The sequence below is a fragment of the Rhineura floridana genome, chromosome 21 (assembly GCF_030035675.1).
Source record: "Rhineura floridana isolate rRhiFlo1 chromosome 21, rRhiFlo1.hap2, whole genome shotgun sequence".
Classification (NCBI taxonomy): domain Eukaryota; kingdom Metazoa; phylum Chordata; class Lepidosauria; order Squamata; family Rhineuridae; genus Rhineura; species Rhineura floridana.
Genome location: NC_084500.1, coordinates 18,808,834 through 18,834,671, shown reverse-complemented (window position 1 = coordinate 18,834,671; position 25,838 = coordinate 18,808,834). Strand labels below are relative to the sequence as shown.

The 25,838-nt window shown below is 49.8% G+C and overlaps 1 protein-coding gene across 2 annotated transcripts in view; it reads right to left on the bottom strand.

Annotated features, from left to right (window-relative positions):
* Positions 1-23,274, bottom strand: part of GIT1 (GIT ArfGAP 1) — a 45,280-nt gene extending 22,006 nt beyond the window's left edge. Inside the window, exons 1-7 of one of the 2 annotated variants that reach the window (XM_061605272.1) lie at positions 23,113-23,274; positions 5,305-5,438; positions 4,150-4,262; positions 2,908-3,013; positions 1,891-1,977; positions 1,584-1,714; positions 1,039-1,133 (exon numbers count right to left, since the gene is read on the bottom strand). In XM_061605272.1, the coding sequence (XP_061461256.1) occupies positions 1,039-1,133; positions 1,584-1,714; positions 1,891-1,977; positions 2,908-3,013; positions 4,150-4,262; positions 5,305-5,438; positions 23,113-23,164 (718 nt within the window). In that variant the 5' untranslated portion in view covers positions 23,165-23,274. The remainder of the gene's footprint in view (positions 1-1,038; positions 1,134-1,583; positions 1,715-1,890; positions 1,978-2,907; positions 3,014-4,149; positions 4,263-5,304; positions 5,439-23,112) is intronic. The other variant, XM_061605271.1, reaches the window with a different exon arrangement.
* Positions 23,275-25,838: the final 2,564 nt, after the last annotated feature.

Sequence of the window (25,838 nt, the reverse complement as noted above, 5' to 3'; positions counted from 1 at the left end):
TTGCAGGTTCCACTGGTTAAAAAAAAAATTAAATACAGAAACAGCCATAAAATAAAATAAAAGGTGAAGTGGTATAAAGACAGCACAGAGAAAATTAGGGCAGGAAAATTAAAATGTATTGGGGTGGGTGGGAAGAGACATAGGTGCCAGGGAAGCCTCCTTAGGTAGAGCATTCGATATGCAGGGAGCCACAACCAAGTAGCCCCCCCCCCGGTCAACACCTGCCTGAATTCAGGCAGATGAGTCACACGGCGGAGGACACTCCCAGAGGAGGCTCAGACTGCAAAGAGGCCAAGGGCAGGTCCACAGGCCATTCAGGCCAGGGCACACCTGCGGCCCTCCAGATGGTGCTAGCCCCCCAGCTCCCATCCTCCTTGGCTAGGCTGGCTGCCGTCCAGCAACATCCGGAAGGCTGCAGAAGTTCCCCTCCCCTGATTTAGGCCTTTAAAAGAAAGCATCATCACTTTCAACTGAGATTGGAAGCCGACAAAAGTTGTTTATTCGGAGGACCCCCAAGATCTTTCCAGGGCTTATCCCAGCTTAAGATTTCAGTGAGCCATCAGCGTGGGGTAATCTTGACTGGGGATATGGGGAGCCCCAGAGAGACTGGCTCCCCCCCATAGCGCCAGATGGTTTGCCTTATTTTATTTTATTTTATTTATTACCCTATTTATATCCCACCTTGTCCTTCGTGGAGCTCAAAGCGGGGTACAAACATGGTTCTCCCCCTCCTCATTTAATCCCCACAACAACCCTGTGAATTAGGTTAGGCTGAGAGGCAAAATCACCCAGTGAGTGTCTTAGCTGCACGGAGATTCGAATCCTCGTCTCCCAGGTCCTAGTCCGACACTCTAACCACTACACTATACTTGCTAATTTGCCGTTTATAGTAGGAACGCTCATCCAAGCCAAGCAGGGATTTGAACCCTGTGCTCCCAGGTCCCAGACAGGTGCTCTAACCACTACACCACCACTGGCCTTGCATGGGAAATCTCCCTGAGTCAGCTGCAGACAGTCCCCACCTGGCCATTCTCTTACCTGGCTTCCGCCCACAGAGGTAAAAAGCCAGCCTGTCTGTCAGCTCATACTGACATTCCACCAGCCGCTCAGCCAACTCGTGTTGGGACGCCTGCCTGCGGGAAGGGAGGACAACAGTCAGACAAGGTAAACCAAAGAGAAAGAGAATCCATTCCTGGTAAATGAGCTCAGGGCAAATTTAACACGTCAAATTATAGCGCAGAACTGCCGGAGCAAGGCACCACAACCTATCGGACTGTCTGCTTTGAATAGTTTTAGCTGTTCCGTTCTTTTTACTTTTGGTGGTGGGGTTATTGGGGTGGTTTACGTTGCCTCCCTTGTGTCAAAGTTTAGGCTGCAGACACCTCAAGGCAAGGACGTGTCCTTTTGTATCCTTTAAAGCAGGTCTGGGGAAACTTCTCCACTCTGGGGAGGGCCGCATTCCCCCAGGGACAGTCTTCCAGGGGCCGCATGCCAGCGGTGGGCAGAGCCAGAGGTAAACATGTGTGAAGCCACGGAGATGACTCTTCCCTGTGTACAGTGGAAAAAGCACCCTGGACCCTCACCTGGCATAATCTATGGGGCTGCGGCCATTCACGTCAGGTGCTCCAGGGTCCGCTCCGTAAACCACAAGCAGCTCCGCCTGGAGGATCTGTCCTGCCTTGGCAGCGACGTGCAAAGGCGTAGTCCCTTTCTCCTACAAAATAAAAAGGGCAAGGACTTTTGCTTTACAACCACACACAGCGCATGCCCAGAGGCACTCTTGCCTCCTCCAGCTGTTCTGCAGTTCAACTCCACCATTAAAAGAAAAGAAAAGGATGAATTCGAAGGCCTAGCCACCCGCAGAAGGACACCCGACATTTGGAGACTCACCGGGTGGAAGAAGTTGGCCTGGGCCCCCAGGGACAGAAGGCGTAAACACGTCTCCAAGTTCCCTGTCCGGACACTTGAATGCAGTTGCTGGGGAGGGAGGAGGCAGGGGGTCAGCAGACAGGAAAAACACAGCAGTCTACGCACACGGGCAGCCTAGCCCCCTTTCCCCCAACATAATCCCCATCTCTAAAGGGCTCAAGGGACAAAGACACCCCCAAAAACAGCTATCAGGTGGGGGCAGCCCCTTCATTCCATCACCACCCCAAAGAAAAACCATGTCAAACTAAAGCTGAAAATCGCCAAGCCATCCAATCCCATTCCAATAAAAAGAAGGGCCAGCTGAAACTCCAAAATTTGTTTGAATGTGACAACTGAACCACATTAAGCTGCTTCATTGTTTTATTAAATAATACCAATTTTATTAATACTAGTGCTATTACATTTATGCTCTACCTTTTCTTCAAGGAGCTCAAGGTGGCGCACATGATTCTCCTCCCCCCACCACCATTTTACCTCACAACAACCTTGTGAGGAAGGGCAGGGTCACATCACTGATATAGGTAACAACAAACACAGTAATACCTCAGTTATGGAATCCTGCAGGAAGGAAGCACCTTTCAAGGGAGACTTTGTAAAGGTGAAACTGACCAGATTTGCTGTGGCTAAGTGCCTTTACTCTAAGGTGAAACTGACTAGCCTGTGTGTTTGATTGGCATTAAAGAGATCTCTTGCTTTCTCCCAGGGCTGGGGAGGGAAGGATCCAATACGATTCAGAGAGGGAGGGTGCCAGGGAGGCACCCTTTACAGCCCTTGCTGAAGCTGCCCCCATCATCTATGAGCGGATGAAGGAACCTATCCCTGTTCCTTCCATGTTATGACTACTCTGGTCCCAAAGTTTCTGTTAAAGAAGTAATGTCCAGGAACGTGTCTACTTCCTTAACTGAGGTATTACCATAGATGAAAAGATGCACTGCTACTAGGCTCACCACTGATCGCAGACGCGCGCACACCCCCTACCTTGCTGAGGTCCTTCGCGGTCACACCATCGTCATCGCGGCACGGAAGTTTGTGGACAAAGGCCAGCATCTGGTATTTGGCACGGATGAAGTCAGACTTTGTGGGACTGTGATATATAACACGACCAGATCAATGGGGGCCTGTGCTCCCTCTCCACACCTTACATTTAACACACAAAACACCTCCCCCCCAAAGAATCCTGGGATCTGTAGTTTTGTTAAGGGTGCTGGGAATTGTAGCTCTGAGAGAGGTAAACTACAGTTCCTAGGATTCACTGGGGGAAGACGGTGTGTGCTTTAAATGTATGATGAGGACGTGACCTCACTCTGCTTGGAAGCCATTCCTTCTCAACCCCAGGTATTCATGCACTTGTCAAGATCCTGCAGAATGAGACCCAAGGGTACCTCTACACATGATCAGAGGCACTCTCTCTCCCCCTGGTTCTCCAACAGCGGAATTGTGCCCTGCTCCAGTGAGCTTAAAATTCTTACTTAAATTTTTTTTTAAATTGAGAAGCAATAACACTTACGCAATATAAAATAGAAGGCTGTGGCCAAGGCACGAAACCGTCAAATAAAAATAAATAAATGCAATTAAACATAAAGAAAACCTACCAAACACTATGACAGGCATATTCCTTGCCTTCCTCTCTTCCTGAGAGTTAGTACAAAGTAGTTCAAATTCTTTCAGATATGATCAATGGGTGTCTGCTCCCTCAACCCTTTAAAGCAGGTGGCAGGATAACCTCTGGCCCCTCCAGATATTGATGAACTACAACTCCCAGCCGCCCCAGCAACTCCCCTCATTGACCGTGGACACTGGCCATGTTTGGGAGGCCAAAGGTTCCCTATACCTGCTCTAAAGCATTAGAAACAAGAAGAACTGGCTCAAATGAAGGAAGATGTTCCGTGAAATCATAAAATCAGCTGTCCCCCAACCTGATGCCCTCCAGATGTTTTGCACTATAACTGCCACCAGCACAGCTGATGGGAGCCATAGTCCAAAACATATGGATGGTGCCAGGTTGGCAAAAGTCTGATCTAGCTCAATATGGAATGAAAAAGCGACCTTTAAAATTAAGCTGCGTTCATCCTTTGGGTTGCACCTTCCTCCTCCAAATTCCAGAACAGTCAATGCCTGCCCTCCGTGCCTCCTTGCAGATGGGATGAGTCGTGCCCCCCCCCAGTGTCCCCAGGTGGGCACCCACCAATGCCATTCTCCCCCCCCCCGGCCAGGACTCACTGGACTTTATCTTGGGGGTTTGCCTTGCGCCTGCCGCTCTGGACCTGTGCTGGATCAAGCAGCGAGTGTTCCCATATAGAATTGGCACCATTGCTTGCAAGAGTATGCACCATCTGAGGATTGGGGGGGGGGAGGTGATGGGGGGGCGTAGAAAAAAAGAGAAAGGAAGACAAGATCACCAGGAGAGCTGTAAATGAATGCAAACTGAGGGGGGAACACCACCATCAGCCCCAGGTTTGTTGCCCGCAAGGTTTGCAACTCCAAAGATTTTCCACCCAAAAGTTTCCTGCTCTCTTAAAAGTTCCCCTTGTGCCTTGAATTCCCCCTCTCTGAATAATTACATTATTTCTCCCCCCCCTGCCGCCACCGCCCATCCTCCCCTCCCCCCACAAGTCCATATATCTTCTGCAAAGCTTTTGGCTCAACTTCCCGCCCGCAAAGCAGTTTCTGTAACTGCTTCCACTCCACTCTTTTCTCCCTCTAATTCTGAAATGTAGTTACTGTAAGCTCTTTGGGGCAGGGAGCTTTGACTGCGGGAGGCTGTTATGCATTGTGTACAACGGTGGTGCCGTACAGAAACAACATCCAGCAGGATAAGGCCCTCCCCGCTGCATCGATTGGAGCAAATCTATTACCTTTAGGGGTGTCAGAATAAATATAATACGCAGGTTTTATATAGCGCTATCAATGAAGGGGGTCGGGGTCCCCCAAAAGCCAGTCCAAATTTGTGCTTGGCATGACCTGCCCTCTCCCAGTGTCTGCAGAGGTAGGTTTAAGATCACATCATGCTCAAGGCCTAGGGCGATCGGGGTGTGTGTGTGTCTATGGGGGACAGAGAAAACCCCACCCACCTTCCCAACTAAGGGGCTGGAGAAGAGAGAACTCATTTTTTCTTCAGGCACAGGAGAAGTTGACAATTCTTCCCAATGCGATACTCGCCAGGTGTAAAGATGTGCTCGCCAAAGGTGAGCTGCCTTTGTGGTCCAGTGGACACTTCTTTAGAGAGTAACATAAGCAAAGAGGCAGGTCCCTGCCTCAGGAGGATTGCAATCAGAACCAGGAAGTGGCTTCAAAGAGAGCTGCCCACCTCCCTCTTGTGGGTTACCGGCTTGCCGCTGACCCTCCACCCCAACCAGAAGGGGCCTCCCCACCCACCTGCAGCAATGTGGCAGACCACGGGCTGTGCCGAAGGTGCTTGACGATGGATATGTGGCGCCCCAGGCTGCGGTGGACACTGCAACATTCGTCGCACACCAGCACTCCACGGTTGATGGAAGCCCAACCGGGGTCTGCAGGGAGAAATCACAACCTTGGGAGGGTTTTTTTTTGGGGGGGGAGACATGTGCAACCCTCATCCTCCATCCCTTCAGGAGCACAAGTCAGAAGAAGTTCACCCACAGCTGCTAACCAAGAGTCCTTCAGACGGGCCAGTCCCACAAGCACACATCCTGCAGCACTAGGGCCACGTGTGGCCGTTGGCCTAATTTCATTTAGGTGGCAATGCGCGCAGAGGTAATGAAGGGGAAGGGGTGGCAGAGAGGGGGGGTTGCCTACCAAGCTGCACTTTATTCCAGGAATTTCCCTCCCACCTTTTGGAAAACGGGGAGCACCCATCAAAAAATCCGCTGATGCAGAAAAGAAGGGACATGACTTGTCTCCTTGCCTGGTTGCTAAGGAAACCCAAAAGGCCTCCCCAGCAACAGCATGGAGGCGCTGGCAGGAGGTAAGGGAACCCTCCCCTTGCCAGAGCGTGACGGGGAAAGAGAGACAGCAAGCATGTGGGTTTGGCCTTGGCACGTTCAAAGCATTCCGAAGTGGGAACCTCCTTCCTCTGTCGACTGCCCCCCTGCATTTTCTAAAACTGTAGAACACAGAAACTGAGCCATCTTTTTTTAAAAAGACAAAAAACATTCAGTGACTGATCCTTCCCCCTCAGGCAGGCAAAATGCCCACAAGCTTGCCGTGACATCACCAAAGCTCAGCCAATGCTCTGCCAGAAACTGCTGAAGGTCAAAAGGGCTCTTGACGCCACAGCATAGCGACAACAACATCGTTTGAGAAACTGAGCACTGGGCCCTTTTCCTCCCAGCTCTATTTAGGCCAAAGCAATTTCTCTTCCCTACCCCATGCCCCCCCTTCCCAAAATTCAGAAGCATCCCAAATGTTTGGTTATATATGAAGCATGCAACTATTATTGTTAATATTTATTGCATTTCTATCCCACCTTTTCTCCAAGGAGCTCAAGGTGGCGTACAAACATGGTTCTCCATCTCCTCATTTAATCCTCACAACAACCCTGTGAGGTAGGTTAGGCTGAGAGGCAGTGACTGGCCCAAGGGCACCCAGTGAGCTTCATGGCTGACTGGGGATTTCAACCCTGGTCCTAGTCCTACTCTAACCACTACACCATACTTGCTAATTTGCCATTTATAGTAAGAATGTTCATCCTGCGAGTTCCTGGCTATTTTTTCACCTCAAAAAAATTGTTGAGGGGGTGGCCGGGCGGGGGCAGTTCTGTCAACTCAAAAGAAAACTTTAAACGTTTTTTAAACGTGCAACCTGCCCTGCGTGAGGCACCTTCAGAAGATAAAGAGCTACAGGAATGACCTTGTACATGGCAAACATATGGGGGGGGCGGTATGTGTGAGGACAGCAAACGATTCAAGGCTGCCGCACTTACCCTATTCCGAATCCCCCCCTCCCTGCAACCCGCCACACAGCTACCCGGCTCAACTGTTAAAGCACTGCGCAATCGTCACACCTCCCTTTGCCTGTGCAAAAAAGGCTCCCACGCAAGTAGCTATTCCAAGCTTGGCACCCACACCCTGAACTCCCCGGGGATGCACCCAAATTCGCCATGCTAACCCTCTGCTATCCTCCGCGCCCCCACCCCGGCCACAATTCAGGGCAATCAGAAGATTCACCAACCCATTCCTCAATTCTCTCCCACCCTAGGGAGCCCCCCCCATAGAACCACCCCACCAACAGCACCCGGCAGACTCAGTCTGGGTTTCTCCCCCCCCCCAAAAAAACCCCCACAACAGGCTTCTCCACTGCCCGCCAATCGTTGCTCAGCAGCTGACCACCTGCTTGGCACGTAGAAGGTCCCAGGTTTGATCCTCAGCATCTCCCGACAGGGCTGCGAGAGGACCCAGCCTGAAATCCTAGACAGCCGCTGCCAGTCTGTGTAGAACAACAGCAAGCTAGGTGGACCAGCGCTCTGACTCAGTATAAGACAGCTTTCTATGTTCCTATATGCAGCCGTGTACCCAGGCCCAACTATGGGCCACCAAAAGTCCTAAGAGATGACCAGAGGACTTCTGAGCACGTAAAGAGTTTGCGCTCAGCAAACCCAAGCACAGATAAGACACAGAATTGCTTCCAGATGACATGAAACACTTCAATCCCCAGCACCTCTTTGCTAAGATTTTTAAGCGAAAACTCTGCCGCCTTTGCAACGGTTACACCCTCGGAGGCCATCTGTGGATGCCGCCTGGAGGCTCCGAGACGTCATTTGCCCCCTTGCCGGGAGGCCCAGCCTTTACGCCCCCTTCCTCCCCCCCCCAAAAACAGGCACACTGGGAATCTTTTGTTCCCCGGCACAAAAGGACATTTGAAAGCGGGAAAGCTGCCCGCTGAGTGGGTGTGGGGGAGGAGAGATGCCCTGTGCCAGCTTGGAACCCAGTTTGGCTCATGCCAACCAGCCAGGCCGCTCCAGAGCGTGCCCCCCTGGACCCAGACGGAGCAGGACCCTCGGAGGAGAGGCACCCTAACCCAAGAGGTCCAAAGCACCAAGAACGACAGCCAACAGAGCCCACAAGCAGCAGCACAGAAGTCTGCCCTCTGCCCCACTCTTTTCCAGCAGAACAAGGCAGGACGGACCCCCCCCACACACAACCTCCCCCCAAACACAGCAGGCCTTGCTTTCCACAATTTGAAGCAAGCCTATTCCCGTAGAAAGAGGGCCCTCCCCTTCGGAAGATCATTAAATCCAGGGCCTAAAAATGACCTCCCCAAACATATCGGGTTCACTTTAGGAAGGTCCACAGCTCTGGAGCACCTGCTTGGCATGTAGAAGGCCCCAAGTTCAATCCCTGGCATCTCCAGGGAGGGCTGGGATAAGATACCCTGCCTGAAACCCCAGAGAGGCACTGCCAGCCAGTGTAGGTCACAGCAGCTAGATGGACTCGATATAAGGCGGCTTCCCGGGTTCTTATTAAGTCAGCCCGTAACTCAGAACCATGAGGATTGGAATCTTGTTTTACTCTTCAGGGAAGGTCTGCAAGCCCCTGCTTTGCATGCTGAAAGTGCCTGGATCAAACTCTGACATCACCAGGCAGGGCCGTGAGAGACTCCCTGTCTGAACCCCTAGAGGGCCACTGCTGCCAGTCAGTGTAGACAAAACTGTGTTAGATGGACCTCTGGTCTGATTCCTGTGCCCCCAACTGACATCACCCCCACCCCCTTGCTCTCCCAGTCCTGACCAGCACTGCAGACAACAGCCTTGCACGGTCAACTATAGAGGTTCCTACTGCTACCGAGATGCAAGGCCAGCCAGCTGCCTTGACAAAGTGTATTTGGACAAAAATCACAAGGAAGAAGAGAAGTCAACCAGCGCCTTTTAGGCCCAGATAGCTAAATGAGCCTCCACGTTCAGAGGCAGTCTACCTCAAAGTACCGGGGGCCAAGGACATGAAACAGGCCTGCTGCCTTCCTGCCTCACCTGTGGGCTTCGGAGAGGCTCCGGGCTGGTGAACTCCAGGATGGGAGACACGCCTTGGCCTGATCCAGCAAGACTCCTGCGTCCTTAGCCGTGACGCAGTAATGGAGCCTCTCCAGTTAGGGGAAGTCTACTTGGGCTGCATGGAGCCCAGGCCCACGGCTGCTACAGGCTGAATTTGCCCAGCCCATCTGCTGCTGCCTCCCCCATCTCGCTGCATCCATCTCCGTTTCATGAGCTGCCCACATTTTTGCAGAGTGAGTCACTTTCTCAACCCAAAATCTCACCCTGCTGGAACACACAGAGTTGGATTTCCCCACCCCCAGGGCACACCCCCAAAGTTTGCTGAGCCCTGCTAGAGAAGGGGGGCACAGCTGGGCCGGGAGGGAGATGATCAGATAGACAGATATGCAGAGGATGGAGATTAGATTACATTAGATTAGATAGACAGACAGATACCAGGGTTCAAATTCCCACTCTGCCATGAAGCTCACTGGATGACCTTGGGCTACTCACAGTCTCTCAGCCTATCTTACCTTGCAGGGCTGTTGTAATGACAAAATGAGGAGGGGAAAACCCACGCAGACCACCTTGAAGAACAAGGTAGAATATGCATGTCAAAAGAAATAAATAAAATTATGCCAAGCAGGGATCCTTGGCGAATTTCGTTACCAACTGACCCAATTAGCATTGCCCGATCTACCGCATGGATTGGGACCAAATTACCAGCCAACTTTTTGCACCTCCTAAAATGTTCACACAAAGTTCCTCTGCTTAAAAAACAGCCGCCACCACCTTGTATATAAAAATCTGACCTGAAAGGCTCATTTTTGGAGAAAAAGCATTTGTAAATGCTTGAGAACAAGGAAGTTTAGAAATACATGTCTAAATGGGAACTTTTGTGTGAACTGAATAAAAAGAAATAAAACAATCGCAAAATTGATCCAGAAGCCAGATTGGAGTCCTGGGTGAATAAAAGTGAAAATGACACCTCTCTGGGAGCAGAATAGTGCAAATGGCACTGATAAGCACAGAAGACAGTAAAGCTCTGTGTGAGGTGGGGGGGGAGAGAAAGAGAGAGAAGAGAGAGAGATTGGCTTACAGTTGCCCAGTGAGAGCTTCATGGCTAAGTGAGGATTTGAACCCTTGCCCGACACTCTTACCATTACACTGCGCTGGCTCTGGACCAAATCAGATCACTGGGATCTCTAGACTTAGGAAAGGTGTGAGGCTGCTGTAGCCAGACTCCAACTGCCCTAAAACAGGGATCCCTGGCTTAATCCTACTGGCTGTGTGGCACATCAGTCAGAGAGTGAGAGGAAGAGAAGGGCGTAACTCACTGGTAGAGCACCTGCTTTGCATGCAGAAGGTCCCAAGGTTCAATCCCCAGCACCTCCAGGTACAGCTGGGGAAAACTCCAGTGTGGAATCCTGGAGAGCTGCTGCCAGTCAGTGCAGACAATACTGAGCTCGATGCGCCAACTCTCAGTATAAGGTCCCGATATCTGTGTCCTCTTAACAGAGATCCTTTTCATAGAATCATAGAGTTGGAAGGGGCCTATAAGGTCATCAAGTCCAACCGCCTGCTCAATGCAGGAATCAAACATAAGGCATCCCTGACAGGTGGCTGGCCAGATGCCTCTTGAATGCCTCCAGGGTTGGAGAGCCTACCACCTCCCTAGGTCATTGGTTCCCTTGTCATACCACTCTAACAGTTAGGAAGTTTTTTAACTGCATACGCCAAGGTTCGAACCCATCACCTTCTGCATGCCACCATTGAAGGACGGCCCTCTGTTGCCACCTCCCCTTGTCTGCAGGGGGGGGAGAGCATGACAAGAGGCCTTTCTCCCCCACCCCACCCCCGGAATGCATTTGCTATAAAGAGCGCCTTTCAGCCGAACACTGGACATATTCCCACACTAGCACATTGGCCTTCGTCCTTTTCAACGGCCTGTAACTCCAGGTCACAGAGCATCAGAGTTTGGGGAGTGAGGACTTGTGGCCCAAGGGGGGGGAGGGGGGAGAAGGTAGATCCAGATCTACCAATAGATTTGCAGTAGATTCACCAGGGATTCTGTCCCCCCCCCAATTCTGTTAACAGCAGCAGCAACAAAATGGCTTTTTTATCCACATAAAATTAGACTGCTGAAATTAAGAAAGCTGGGGAGTGGGGGACCAGGAGTGGGTTTTTGTGCATGGAAGGACTGCAGGATCAGTTCTGTTCTGGAACTGAAAATTCTTAGGCTCAGAATGTGCTCAGAGTAAGGGTGAGAGAGGAATTTGGTTTGGCTTACTTTTTTTTAACATGATCCTACTGAATTTGCACTTCCTGGAGACAATACACAAACTGACTTAGATGGACTGACAATCTGACTCAGGATAAGGCAGCTTGCTAACTTCTGCTTAAATCAACTTTTAATTCAGAACCATGAGGACCAGAATCTTGTTTTGTTCTTAGGAGAAGAGCTGTAGCTCTGCGGCACACCACCTGCATGGCATGCAGAAGTTACCAAGTTCAATCCCTCACGGCATCTCCAGCTAGGGCTCGGAAAGTCTCCTAGTCCGAAACCCTGGAGAGGCACTGCCAGACAGTGCAGACAATCCTGAGCTGCATGGAGCAAGGATCTGACTCTCATTACAAGGACAATTCTTACGTTCCTTACCAGATCACAAGTCTTCTGCCACTTTCAAAAGGACGGCGCGTGATGTGCACCCAAGTCCTACCGCTGGGGGATTCATAAAGGCACCTTCCCAGCTCAGAGCTGACACTGTTTATATCATGATCTCATTTACCTGCATGTTTCAGATTCCCCCACCCCTCACCCGAGTCTTTTCCTGAGAAATGAAAGGTATGCAGGAGCGTGCCAGTCATTAGTGCTGCGCATGCAATCCAGAAAGGAAAACGGAACAACAGACTCTCTGGCTGCAGCCAGAATCCACAAACAGGGAAAGGTGTTTGGCCAGCCATTGTTAGCAACCTGGAATTAAGACAACTGTTCTTATGGAGGTCTGTGGCTTCCTTTATGGAATCAATCCATCTCTTGTTTGGCCTTCCTCTTTTTCTACTCCCTTCTGTTTTTCCAAGCATTATTGTCTTTGCTAGTGAATCATGTCTTCTCATTATGTTTCCAAAGTATGATAACCTCAGTTTCAACATTTTAGCTTCAAGTGATAAATGCCTAAATTGGGGAGAGGGAAAGGCTCAACAATTCTGAAGAAGTTCCTGGTATGGTCTGAAGCGAAGAATTCAACCCAAGCACCTCCACTTTTGTGTTTTAAAAGCTGCTAGCCCCATGAAGGTGAAAGCAGGTGGGGAGGATTTGATAAAATCTCAGAAGCCGGAGGTGGGAGTTCAGCATGATTTTGTGTGTGTGTGTGCATAATTTCAGTTCTCAGAAAACACAGAAAATTAAGAAAATGTGTATGCAGTTGCTTGTCTTATGCTTGTAAGATTTGGGGGTTTTTTGGGGGGGACAGAGTAGACCTTTCTGTACACCCCTCCAGCTTCAGGTTGAGTGGGAGACCATTTTGCACAGCAGCACCTGTCAATTTTTTAAAAACTAACTTAATTTTGGGTGCTTCAGATGGATAAAGAAGAAACAGCAAGATACAAATCTCAAAAATAAACAGAAGGTGTTTTATTTATTTTCAAATGAAAGGTCGCAATAAAAATTAACAGGGTTCAAAGGACAGCAGCAGACATTTAAGACCGCCAACGAGGAAACTGAACACAAATCTCCCCACTGCAATCAATGCTCCAAGACAGTGGTAAATATTTTAGTAAATACTCTGAGCATTTGCTTCTTGAGAGTTATTTGCATCCACGGGATACATAAAAGGTGTCCACGTTCAAAGTAAGTCTCTGGGGTTTTTTTCTCCCATGGTCTCTTATTATTGACTCAACTTGCATGATTTTATACAGGCAAACAATGTTCATAATTTATGCAGGCCACTGTAGGGTGCTAAATCCCCACCCAGATCCCAAAATGTACACCACAGGTCAGCCAGCAGGCAACATTAAGTGATCAAACTGTGCTTGCAACTGGACTTGCTCTGCAAGACTTTACAGAGTCAAAGACCACTAGCCCAATGAGCTCAATATAGTCCACACGGACTGGCAGCAGCTCTTCAGGCCTTAGTCAAAAGCCTCTCCCAGCCCTACCTGGAGATGCCGGTGACTGAAGCAGGAACTTTCTGCATGCAAGGCAGTGGCTCTACCACTGAGCTACGGCCCTTTCCCTTAAAAACAAATATTCTAGTCCTCATTGTTTTAAATCAAAAATCAAATAACTTTATTACGGTCATAGACCAGCAAGGTTTTAAATCAGGGATGGGAACCTGTGGCCCTCCAGATGTTGTGGGACTCCATCTCCTGTCATCCCTGACCATTGGCTGTTCTGGCTGCTGGGGCTGAGCTGGGAGTCCAGCAACATCTGGAATAGTCCCCATTCCTGTTCAAAATAAAGAGCTGCTTTATCTCAAGTCAGCCAGGGCTCTCCACGCTTTCAGCAGCGAGTCTCTTCCAGCCCGGCCTGGCAAGGCCAGGAACTGGCCCTGAGCTCTTCTGCATGCAAAACAGGTGCTCTGCCACTGAGCTGCACAGCTCTTCCCCTAAAGAGTAAAACAAGATTCTGGTCCTCAGGGTTTATTTATTTATTTATTTATTTTATCACATTTCTAGACCGCCCTATAGCAGAAAGCTCTCAGGGCGGTGTACAACAAATAAAATCACAATTAAAATATGAGCAAGTGTGAAAAATATAGTACAATTATAAAAACATTAAACATGATAAAAATCTGAAATAGAGTTGCCGTTGAGTTTATAAATTAAGATCCATATTCGGTTTAAAATATTAAATTTAAAATGTTTAAAATGCCTGGGCGAAAAGGTAGGTTTTTACCTGACGCCGAAAAGATAACAAAGAAGGCGCCAGGCATATCTCGTCTGGGAGGGCATTCCATAGTTCGGGGGCCACCACCGAGAAGGCCCTAGATCTAATTATTGATCTCCGGGCCTCTTTATGAGTTGGGACCCGGAGAAGGGCCTTCGACGTCGAGTGTAGTGAACGGGTAGGTACATAGTGAGAGAGGCGTTCCACCAGGTATTGCGGTCCGATGCCATTTAGGGCTTTATAGGTAAGAACCAACACTTTGAATCTGGCCCGGAAACATATCGGTAGCCAGTGCAGCTGCGCCAGGACAGGTGTTATATGGTCAAATTTCTTTGTCCCAGTGAGAACTCTGGCCGCAGCATTTTGCACTAGCTGAAGTTTCCGAACCGTCTTCACAGGTAGCCCCACATAGAGTGCATTACAGTAGTCCAATCTAGAGGTTACCATAGCATGGATAACTGAGGCGAGATTCTCCCTGCTCAGATAGGGTCGTAGTTGGGCTACCAGCCGAAGCTGGTAGAATGCATTCCGTGCCACCGAGGCTACCTGAGCCTCAAGTGACAGGAGTGGATCTAATAAGACCCCCAAACTACGTACCTGCTCCTTTAGGGGGAGTGTAACCCCATCTAGGGCAGGTCGAACGTCAACCATCTGGGCAGAGGGCCCTCCCACCAACAGCATCTCAGTCTTGTTAGGATTGACTTTTAGTTTCTGAATTAAGGGCTGGTTTAAACAGGAAGATGGGAAGCTACCTTAATGCTCCATCTAGCTCAGTACTGACTACCACATCAACCTGCAACAGCTCGCTGCCATCTCGCTAGCTGCTGGCAACCTCCTAGCGAACAACACCAAACCTAACAGCAGGGACTGTCCACAGGACACAGGACACGGTTTGGGGTGTGGCCGGTGCCTTTGGGTTCCCAGAGGCCAGGCCTCTGCGCTCCCAAGTTCATCCCACACCCTGTTTGGGCAAAGACGCAGCTCCAGGACACGATCAAACAAGGTCAGGCGGAAGTTGGGGCTGCCAAACAAGTTCAGAGTTGCTGCTTGGCTCTGCACCGGCCGTGCCCACACACGGCACACCCCATGCCCGGGGAGGAAAGCATTGGCTGCCAGCTACGGGCGCCCACCCGATAAAACTAAGCTCTGAAGGGAAGGCCCAGGAGTTTTCGTGACCAGTGCCGACAACATATCCCACGCATCCAGAGTTGGGCGAGGAAAAGCAGACAAAGGCAGGAGCTCAGGGGTAGAGCACCTGCGTGGCATGTGGAAGGCCCCGGTTCAATCCTCAGGATCTCCAGGTAGGGCTGCGATGGACTCCCCACCTGGAGAGACACGGCCAGTCGGTGTAGAGACAATACTGAGCTAAAGGGACTAACTGGCTACAAAGCACCTTCCTACGTTCCTGTTTTAATTGACCCTTAATTCAGAACTATGAGGACTAGAATCTTTATTTGCAAGGGAAGGGCTGTAGCTCAGTGGCAGAGCACCTGCTCAGCATGGTGAAGGTCCTGAGTTCAACCCCTGTCATCTCCAGGTAGGGTTGGGAAAGCCTGGAGAGTCACTGCCATTCAGTGCGGACCGTCATGACTTGGCATAAGGCAGATTCCCTAGGACCCACAGGGCAGTGAACTAGTAGGAGGGTGAGCTACAGGACTCCTGGGTCCCTTTCCAACTGAGACTGATGTGGTGGGGGTGCAGGAGAGGCACAATGGGGGGGGCAAGACGGGTGTTGGGTGACTTCCGCCCTGGGGCTGAACCGAGGTGGGAGGTGAAACAAGCCTCACGCTACAGGATGCCCGGCTCTCACAGATGGGAGGGCTCCTCCCCGCATTTCCTTCCTATCCAGGCCTGGCCAGGACAGCGCTTCTGGCTCACAGGCGTGACCAGCGAGGTTCAGACTGCGGCAGATGGAAAGAATGGGCAGTGGGGGCGAAACTCATTCCACCGCCCCGACAGGCAAACAATACATGCCATAGAGTTTACGGGACAGAAGGATGCGTGAGTGTATGTGCAAAGGGAATCGTTACTTCTTGTTGTTGTTATTAATGACATTTACATCCCGCCCTTCCTTCTGAAGGAGCCAAGGGCGGCATCGGATTCGCATATTGACTGTGCCGGCTGCTATCCAGGCTCAGCCTCGTAGGGTACCGAAAACTGCCCTGCTAGACTGGACACCGAGTCCACCAATCCAGGGTTCTGTCTCCGACAGTGGACAGCCAGGCACAACTCGCAGGCAGGATCTGGGCCAGGTGCTCCCTTATACCCTGACAGAGGCACAGTGGCAGGATATCGAGTGATAAACCTAAGCTCTGTATAGCCACCACACCTAACAGCCCTCACCAGAAGCTGCCTTGTAGAAAGTCAGACCATCTAGCTCAGTGGTACCTACTCCACTAGTGGAGACGTATTCTCCACTAATGTGCCTTTATTATTATTATTATTATTATTAAGCCAATTTTTTATTCTCACAACAGTCCTGTGAGGTAGGTTAGGCCGAGAGCGAATGACTGGCCCAAAATCACCCAGCGAGTGTCACGGTCGAGTGGTGATTTGAACCCTGGTCTCCCAGGACCCAGTCCGACACTCTAACCACTAGACCACACCTATGACATTCTGTAGGATGCGGTGGCACAAGGAGATAACTTCCCCAGGTGATCTATGTGACCTCACAGGTGTGTACCGGACCAGGCGGCCTTCATTCAATTACACAACAGTCGAAATGGGTCTGATTGCTCCTCATTCACTGACTTTGTCAGTATCAATCAATCAATCAAATCTTTATTTACAGTCAACTGACCACAAATACAGAACATAATGTTAGATGTTATGAAATAAAAGCTACATAATAACACAACCTACAACCACTGACTTTGTCATCGCTCCAATTTTACCTTATCCTATTTTATCGTACGCCACTTCGGTAACTTTTGGTGGTGACAGAGTTTATCAATCTGGAGCTGGGCGCCCTCCAGCTGATTTGGACTACAACTCCCAGGGTCTGGGCTTGTCTAGAGCAGGTGGGAGTTGTAGTCCAAAACAGCTGGAGGGCACCAAGTTGGTGTCAAGCGCTGGCCTAGAGAAACTTCCCTTCAAAGCAAAGTAACATTCTAGTCCTCATGGTTCTGAAAAAGTTGAAAGAGTGGCCTGCACAAAGGGGTGCGGGCGTGTTCGCTGGGGCCTCAGCCACTATGGCTCTCATTAATTCCCTCCGCAAAGTATCTCACTACCTAGGAATATAGAAAGCTGGCTTATACCTAGTTGGATCACTGGCTCATCTAGCTCAGAACTGCCTGCACTGACTGGCAGAAGCGGCTCGCCAGGATATCAGGCAGGGAGCCATTCCCAGCCCTACCTGGAGATGCTGCTCAGGGCTGACTCTGGCACTTTCTGCATGCCAGGCAGGGGCCCTGCCACTGAGCCATCGCCCTTCTTATTCCCTATTCCGGAGTCCCCAGCACCAACTCCCAGAGACCAGCGAGGATCTCCCTCTGCTTCTCTCCCAACCCCCGTTCCCAAACCCTGAAGGATAAGCGTAGGCACATCCGGCACAGATGGCAATGAAAAGAAAGTCAGCTTGACAGATGTCTGCATTTTATGCCCACGGGACCCTTTGGCACGATGGAATGGCTTGCCATGGGGATACTCGTGCGTCAGGAAAGCTTTCTGTGCCAGTGGCATCCCTCTCTTGCCTGCCACTAAGACGGGGAGGCTGGATTTCCACCCATGGACGCCCTTGTCCCTGCACCCTCCCAGTTCAGAGTAAACTGCCTCTCTCTTCCCCCTCACCATCCAAAGCAAGACACTGGGGCATTGCGGTGACCAGTGGGGATCAATGCCCCTTAGCCACAGGAGGAGATGCATCCCACAAATCAGGAGTGGGGAACCTGCGGCCCTCCAGGTATTGCCAGCTCCTATCACCCCTGACCATTGGCCATGCTGGTTGATGAGAACGGAAATCTGGCAACATCTGGAGGGCCATGGGTTTTCTCCGCCCCCATGCTAGGCCTTGCGAGGCTGCCAGAATTTATCTTTTTAAATGTCAGTATGGAATAGGTGAGAGTAATAAAGAGAGAGCAAGAAACAGAAAATACCTATGGGCATACAAAGAGTGCATTCCACACACCAATGAATAGCCAACGCTCCTTCAGACACCTCTCTGGCTTAGAAAAAGGCTCAAGTGCTTTTTCTTTTTAAAGAGCTTAACCACCACAGAGGAACTGAACGTGGAAAATCCTCTGTTCCATATAATATGCTTTTTTTAAAAAAAGAAAAGGTATCTGCTAATATCAAATGTTAGTGGCTGTCATAGCAGACCCCTTGAAATCAATGGGTCTACTCCAGGTAGAATTTAGTTGCATATCCCCCGTATAGTATGGTGGAAAACTGGAACACAACCCCCCCCCCTGTAAAATTAAAATGATGCCACACATCTGTGAGTAAGCTTTGTGATCTGAAAGGTGCATTTAAAATTCTCAAAACTCTTCTGTTTAAAAAAAAAAAGTTACAAGGTTCTCAGTGAGCCCAACCTTCCATTAAATAGCCCTTTGTGGCTTGAGGCCACCGGCCCAGACCCACTTACTTGGGAGTAGGCCCCATTGAACTCACTGGGACTTACCTCTGGACAGACGTGTACAGAGTTTCGGTAATAACTTTAGCAAAATGGCTAAAAATGCAGGGAGGTTCCTGTTTGTTTATTGAAACACACTGATGCTCAGAGGGAGCACTGGCTTGTTATGATTATTTGTATTTGATAGAAAGAACCAGCTTAAAAAAAAATAACTATACAGTAGTTTTAAAAGGCCACATACGTTTCTAGACCTCATGATCAATGAGATTCAATGCTTAGACTACATCAAAAGCTTTAACGCCCAGCATGTACACAAACACACACACAAACATCCAGGCTTTGTCCCTTCCATATACGCTTAAAAAAAGCACCCATTACCTAAACTAGTTTTGCTATTGTACAAAACGTACAGATCTATTAAAATGTAAATTTAGCCTGACTTCTCATTACAACTGCAGAAGTTAGATTTGGGAGAAGAGGTATGCATTACAACACACACAGATGTATGGAAATAAAAATTATTGATCCTTACGATTTACACAGTGCCACCAATGCCCGTGTTGCTTTACAGGAACAGGTAGGGACAGGTCTCTGCCCCAAAGAGTTTACAATCAAAACAAAAAGAGGAGGATGAAAAGGGGCACTTTGAAAGACCCACAGCTTAAAGGCCTCAGCCCAAGTCTAGCCTAGCCGGGAGAAGGAATCTGAAGCAGAATCAGTCAGCAATCTCAGGAGGAGAATTTGTTGTATTCAGACCCTGGTGCTGAAACTCGAAACTTTAAGTTTGCATTTCACATTTTCCCCCAAAACAGTAACTGACATTTTATTGTTTGCACACTAGGCACACAGAGACAGAGAGTGCCTTGGCACCAGCAGACACACACACACACATGGGGGGAGGAGAGTAACAAGATCTTGCTCTTGCCCTCTGCAGGAAACAGACCCCCACCATTTACGTCTCTCTCTATTGTTCCTTTAGGCAAGAGGTTCTGGATCTTTCTGCTGTACACGGGGAGCTGCCTGCGTTAGTATCACAGGCCCACCTAGCGCAATATTGTCGACACTGACTGGCAGTGGCTGTCTACGGTTACAGGCAAGGGAGTTCCCAGTCCTACCTGGAGATGCCAAGGATCGAAGCTGGCGCCTTCTGCATGCAAAGCACACACTCTTCCACTGAGCTACCCCCCTTTGCCCAACAGGATGTTTTAATCTAGACTGTTTTATATGCCTTCTAGAACCTCCCCCCCCCCGCCCCCGGTAATTTCAGCAAGGCTATCCCAACATATAATTTAGCGATGCATCCTTGCTTTTAAATTTGCCTGATTTTATTTGTATATTTTGAGAACTGATTTATATTGTTTTATTATGTACACCAGTTAAGAGGCTTTTTGATTAAGCAATTCACAGATCCTTCTAAATAAAGTAAAATAAATCAGGATGCAACAAACTGTGCTGTCACCCTGCTTGCAAGTGCATATTGAGGGGTTATTGGGGAGTCACCCCAACATAACACAAGACACCCCAATACTCAGGTAGTTTCATGCACACGCATCTTGCATATATTGGACTAGCCAGAAAGCACAATCACTCAAAGACACCACCAACATTTCAGAGTACCAGAAAGCCCAGCACAATATCGGCACTGTAGGATATAGTTTTTGGATCTGCCTCACACAACCCAAAAAGTCCCCCCTCCCAGCAACTGTTCTCCAAAGACACCTTAAGTAACCCCAGGAACACTCTGCTTGAACTGTGTAATGTTTCGGCATTTAGGATTTGAACACAAACTATCCATCAATTCCACCACTCTGTTTCTGACAGTGGGAAGCTCACAAACAGGGCACTCCGAGATACACTGCTCCTGTACAGGGAAGCTCAAATGTAGCTATCGCTCCCGATAAGTCTTCTCCTCCCCGAGTCTGTCTAAATCCCAAAGCAGGAGGACTAGTAAGCCATCGAGGGCCTCTTCAACCTTCTGTGAACCACCAATCCTCCTACCCCCGTGCAGCCCTGAAGGAATAATGGTTCCTTGACTCGGATGCATGAATGAGCCTTCTTGGATTTAGATGCTATAAAGACAGACATTTCTTTTTGCATTACAAATGCAATTTTTAAAAAATGACAAACCCACACTTAATGCTATCCATAATCACAAGAACATAGGAACCTGCTTCATACAGACCAAAGGTTCATCTAGTTCAATATTGTCTGCACTGATTGGCAGAGTTTCAGGCATGAGTCTTTTCCCCCCAGCTCCACCTGGGGATGCCGGGAATTGAACCTGGGGGCTCCTGAATGCAAAGTAGATGCTGTACCACTGAGCAACAGCTCCTCCCTTAAAAAAAAAAAGTTCCAGTCCTCATGATCTGATTTAAATAGGAACATAGGAAGTTGCCTTCTACAGAGTCAGACCACTGGTCCATGTAGCTCAGTGTTGTCTACACTGACTGGCAGCAGGTCTCTCCAGGGTTTCAGGCAGGGGACATTCCCCGACCCTACCTGGAGATGCCAGGGACTGAACCAGGAACCCTCTGCCTGCAAAAGCAGACGCTCTACCACTGGCTGAGCTATGGCCTGCAGATGTCTCAAGAAAGTGAGCCAAATTAGAATCAAAGAACATTATGAGCGCTAGGGATTGGTTTTGAGTACTAGAACTGAGCTGACCATCCTTCTATACCAAAAACATTTTTAAAAATCTATTCCTAGTTACTACAAATTTTCTTCATTTCGGCATGGAGGGAGAGTCCTTTTGTTATTTAAAGTCTCTGGAGTCAGAAATCCTTGCTGATCTCCTGCAAATCGCCCCAAGATTTCCTGCTAGATCCTGATTTATGTTATTTATTAGATTTATATCCCACCCTTCCTCCCTGCAGGAGCCCAGGGCGGCAAACAAAAGCACTGAAAACACTCTTAAAACATCGTAAAAACAGACTTTAAAATACATTACAAGAAAACACTGTCCGCCCACCAAGGACCAAAGGCAGCCGCAAGAAAACTCAGAGTCCCTACGCCACCGTATCCAAGTTCTAGGAGGCCAGAGAGTTGGGGACCCTCCACCTCCCACCACAACCGCCCCCAATAATTCAAATGCCGCCGCGCAACAGAAGGAAGCGCCACCTTCATTTCAGAGCGCGCCAAACTGAGGTCCCAGCTGCACAATACTTTCAAAGCAGTATCATACCCCCGTTCAACAGGCATGGCTTCCTCCAAAGAATCTTGGGAACTGTAGTTTGTTAAGGGTGCTGGGGACTGTTAAAGAGACCCACTATTCCCCTCACCGAGCTACAGTTCCCAGGGTTCCTTGGATAGAGAGACTGGCTGTTAAACTGCTCTAGGAACTGGAGGTCTGCGAGGGGGATGGGGGCCCGTCTCCTAGCACCTCTCCGCACCCTTCACAAATTACACTTCCCAGGATTCTCTGGGGGAAGCCATGACTGTGTAGGATCACGGTGCTTTTGGATGGATAGCGCAGAATGGGGCCAGAGTCACCTGAAAGCAGGCCACCTTATTTTATATAAGGAGCAGCCAAATGGGCCATCCAGAGCAGAAGAGGAGGGTGCGCTTTGCGGGGAGGAGTGGCGGAACTCTGCCCCAATGACCTTACAATCTTCTACAAACCCACAGGCACAACGGAGCTCCAGGCTGGTGTAGGGAGGCCTTTGTGGGGAAGCTGGCAACCAGGTGCCCAAGTGTCACCCGCACACCCCACAAGGCCAAGAGGGTTCTCCGGACAGGGGAGTCCCCGGACGCCTGGGTTCTATCTGCCACACTGGCGGAGGGAGACAAGGCTGCGACGGGGTGGGGGCTGTCTGTTGGGCTCCATTCCCAGTCATGAAAGAGCAGCAGCGTGATAAGGGGGGGTGAAGGCTGAGGGAAGGGAGGGGCCTCTTAGGGTGCCTGGGTTCTGTTCCCAGGGATGGAAAGTGGGGGAGCAGAGGCAGGCCACTAGCATTGGGGGCTGAGGAGGCCGGCCCCCTGTTTTATTTATTTATTCATTCATTCATTCAAATAATTAAATTTATTACAGAATTTTTTTCTGGCACCCAATCCCCACTTTTTTCAGTTCCCACCTCCTGGAACTTTTAGACTGGCTATGGGTCTGAGGAGAGATAAGAATGCGGGCTGGGTGAGGGGTGTCATGTGTGACCGAGGAGGGTTGTGGAGTCCTTCCCATCACAGAGAAACAGCTCAGAGAAGCAGAATGAAGGGACTCCAGGATGCAATGGAACCTGTTTCTGATTCATTGGGGGGGGGGGGGAAAGAGACACCAGGACGCCTGGGTCCTATATATTCCTGGCCTTTCTATCATGTGAACGCCTGGGACCAACTCCTGGTGTTTCTATGTTTTTGGGGGTTTTTTGGTGGGGGGGACACCAGGACGCCTGGGTCCTACACTCCTGGACTTTTTATCCTGGGGACGCCTGGGTCCTCTTCCTGTCGTCTCTATGGCGAGGCGAGTGGGCTCCAGGACGCCTGGGTCCCCTTTCCCGGGGAACGAAAGGGGCAGATGCGGGCGCCTGGCTCCCGCGGTGGGCGACGCCAGCCGGGGCGGAGGGAGAACAAGGCGAGCCTTCCTCCTCCTCCTCCTCCCTCCCCCCGCGAGACTCCGATCCCTGCAGCGGCGGCGCCAGGAACCGGCGCAGCAGGCCCGGCCGCGCGGGCGAGGAGGCGGACGCCGTCGCCACCGCCGTTTCCTGCGCCGCGCTCGCTCGCCCGCCGTACCTGGCCGCTGCCGGCGGCTGCCCCTGCAGGCCCGGCCCCTCCTTCACCTCGCGGGCTCACCTGGGGCGCTGCAGTCGGCGCACACCTCCGCCCGGGCCCCCTTCCGCGCCATCCTCAGCGGCCAGGCGGCCAGCGTGGGCCGGGCGCCCTCCCCGCCGGCCTCGCCGCCGCGGAGCTCCGGCTCGCCGCCTGCCTGGCTCCGGGGCTGAGCGCAGCCGCCGCCGTCGCCTCCTCCTGCAGGAAGCCAGGCGGGCGGGCGGGCGCGCAAGGGCCGGCCCTCCGGAGGCGGAGCGAGCCGGACGGGAGGGCGCACCGAGGCGCGACCTCGCCGCCGCGGGGAGGCCGAGGAGGAAGGGGCGCAGGGCGCCTGGGTCCGTTCAGAGGGTTGCCTGCAATGGCGAGGCGGGCTGGGGACGCGCGATGGCCCTGGTTTCTGGGGCGCAGGACGCCTGGGTCCCTTCCTGGTTAGGGAGGGGTGCACCGAGACGAGTCGCGGAAACGCCTTGCCTTTGCGGGAGATTTTATGGAAGGAGGAGCCGCCTGGCAGTATTAATTGCTCTCTCGGTATATATGGTTGTACCTACGTTCATCTCAGAGTATACCCATGGAAATGAATGGACCTACGTTAGTCATGTGCATTCATTTCCATGGGTCTCTCTTCTGAACAAGACTAGTATTTGATACAACCTGTGTTGCCTACCCACCATGCAATTAAATTGCATGGCTTCCCCCCACGCACCCAAGAATCCTGGGAACTGTAGCTTACCCCCTCACAGAGCTACAATTCCCAGCACCCTTAACAAGCCACAGTTCCCAAGATTCTTTGGGGGAAGCCACGCACTTTAAATGCACGGTGTGCACGCAACCTGAAATGCCTCAAAAAAACTAACGGCAGGATAAAATGTAAGACCAGCAAAAGCCATATCAAAAAAGAAAATAACATGGTGCAAAACATTTCCTGAAAGGGCTCATCCAAAGTTCCCAAAAAAAGGACAAATCACTAAAACATGGTGATGAGCACTACAGTAGAGGCTAAAATCACACACAAGTATGTTCTCAAAAACATAACCCCCCCAAATGTCTCATCTAGTCACCAAAAAAGTGACAAAGCTGGCTCCAGACTGTGTCTCCATGAGGAGAGCATTCTACATACACACGGAACTACCATTGGTTTGGGTCTGTCCACCGCACACACACACCATCTCTGGAGGCTGAAGCCTGGCATCAGAAACAGGACCAGCGGTCGAACATCTAAGCATCTTTACTCAGAAGTGAGCTTTACTGAATTTCAATGGGATTTACTCCCCAGTAAGTAATAATCCAGTGTGGTGTAGTGGTTAGAGTGTTGCACTATGACCTGGGAGACCAGGGTTTGAATCCTCACACAGCCATGAAGCTCACTGGGTGACCTTGGGCCAGTCACTGCCTCTCAGCCTCAGAAGAAGGCAATGGTAAACCCCCTCAATACTGCTTACCACGAAAACTCTATTCATAGGGTCGCCATAAGTAGGAATCGACTTGAAGCTAGTCCATTTCATTTTTTTCCAAGCAAGAATCTACTGATTCAGTCCTCTCTGCACATGGTTGCTGACACTGGTTAGCGACATAGGACTTACCTTTGCAGAAGCCATGCTGATTCTTCCTCAGCAAGTCTTGTTCTTGATCATTTTACTTTAATAATGCTTTCCACCAGTTTACTTAGAACAGACATGAAAATATCTGGCCTGTACGTTTTCTGGATTGCCCTGGATTCTTTCTTTAATTTGGCATTATGTTGGCTGCTTTCCAGATCTTTGGTGGAAAATCAGTAATTTCACATGTGAGTTCTTTCAAGGACTCTCAAGCAGATGCTGTCTGGACCTGATAATTTTTTATTATTACAAAAAAATAGGGCCTTGAATTTTATCTCTCATCACCACTATTTGCCTCAGTTCTTCAGACGCCCTTGCTAAAAAAGTCAGTGCAGCCACAAATATCTGCCTTGCATCTGTTGCGGTGAAGACAGACAGAAAGTATTCATTCATCTTCTCTGCAATCTCTCTTCTGTTAGCAGTCGTCTAGAGGTCCAACCGCCTCCCTGCTTCTGACATATTTAAATGATTGCTTATTGTTCAGTCTAGCATTTTTAAACAATATACTCTTCAATTTTTTAAAATTTCTCTAACTTCTTTTCCTACTTTTCTGTTCCCTTTTTCCTCTCCCCAGTTGAGGAAGGTTTTCTGAATTAAGGCTTCTCGCCTCTTAAGGTTTCCTTGACTCTGCTCATTAACCACGCTGGCATCCTCTTGGAGCTGATGATGCCTTTTCCACCCTGATTTCCATTTTATCCAGACCATTCCTGGCCCCTACGGCTTGCTTTTCTTTTTACCATTTGACTTCTGTAGTTGTATTTTAATTGTTTATATTCTTATAACATCTTTAGTGATTTTATACCATGTTGTTGTGTTATGTTTTATTGCATATAAAACACAATTTAGTTTGTTTTGGTTTTTTATCGCACGCTGCTTATAAATTTTCTGAATAAAATAAATACATTCATGGCACCCATTCTAGCTGAGCTTCTTGATAGCCTTCAAGTATTCTGGAGAGATTCACCCCTCTTGACTTAAATCTTTCCAATCCAATTTTTAAGAACCTGTCCCTGCGTTTTCATTATTATTTTTTAAGAACCTTCCTCTTTCAAAGTCTTTTGAAGACTTCCTTGGCAAACGTCCACTTACATACACTTCTGAGTTTGAAGCTGAACGTTGGAAGATTCAGGACAGGCAACACAGAGTGCTTCTTCA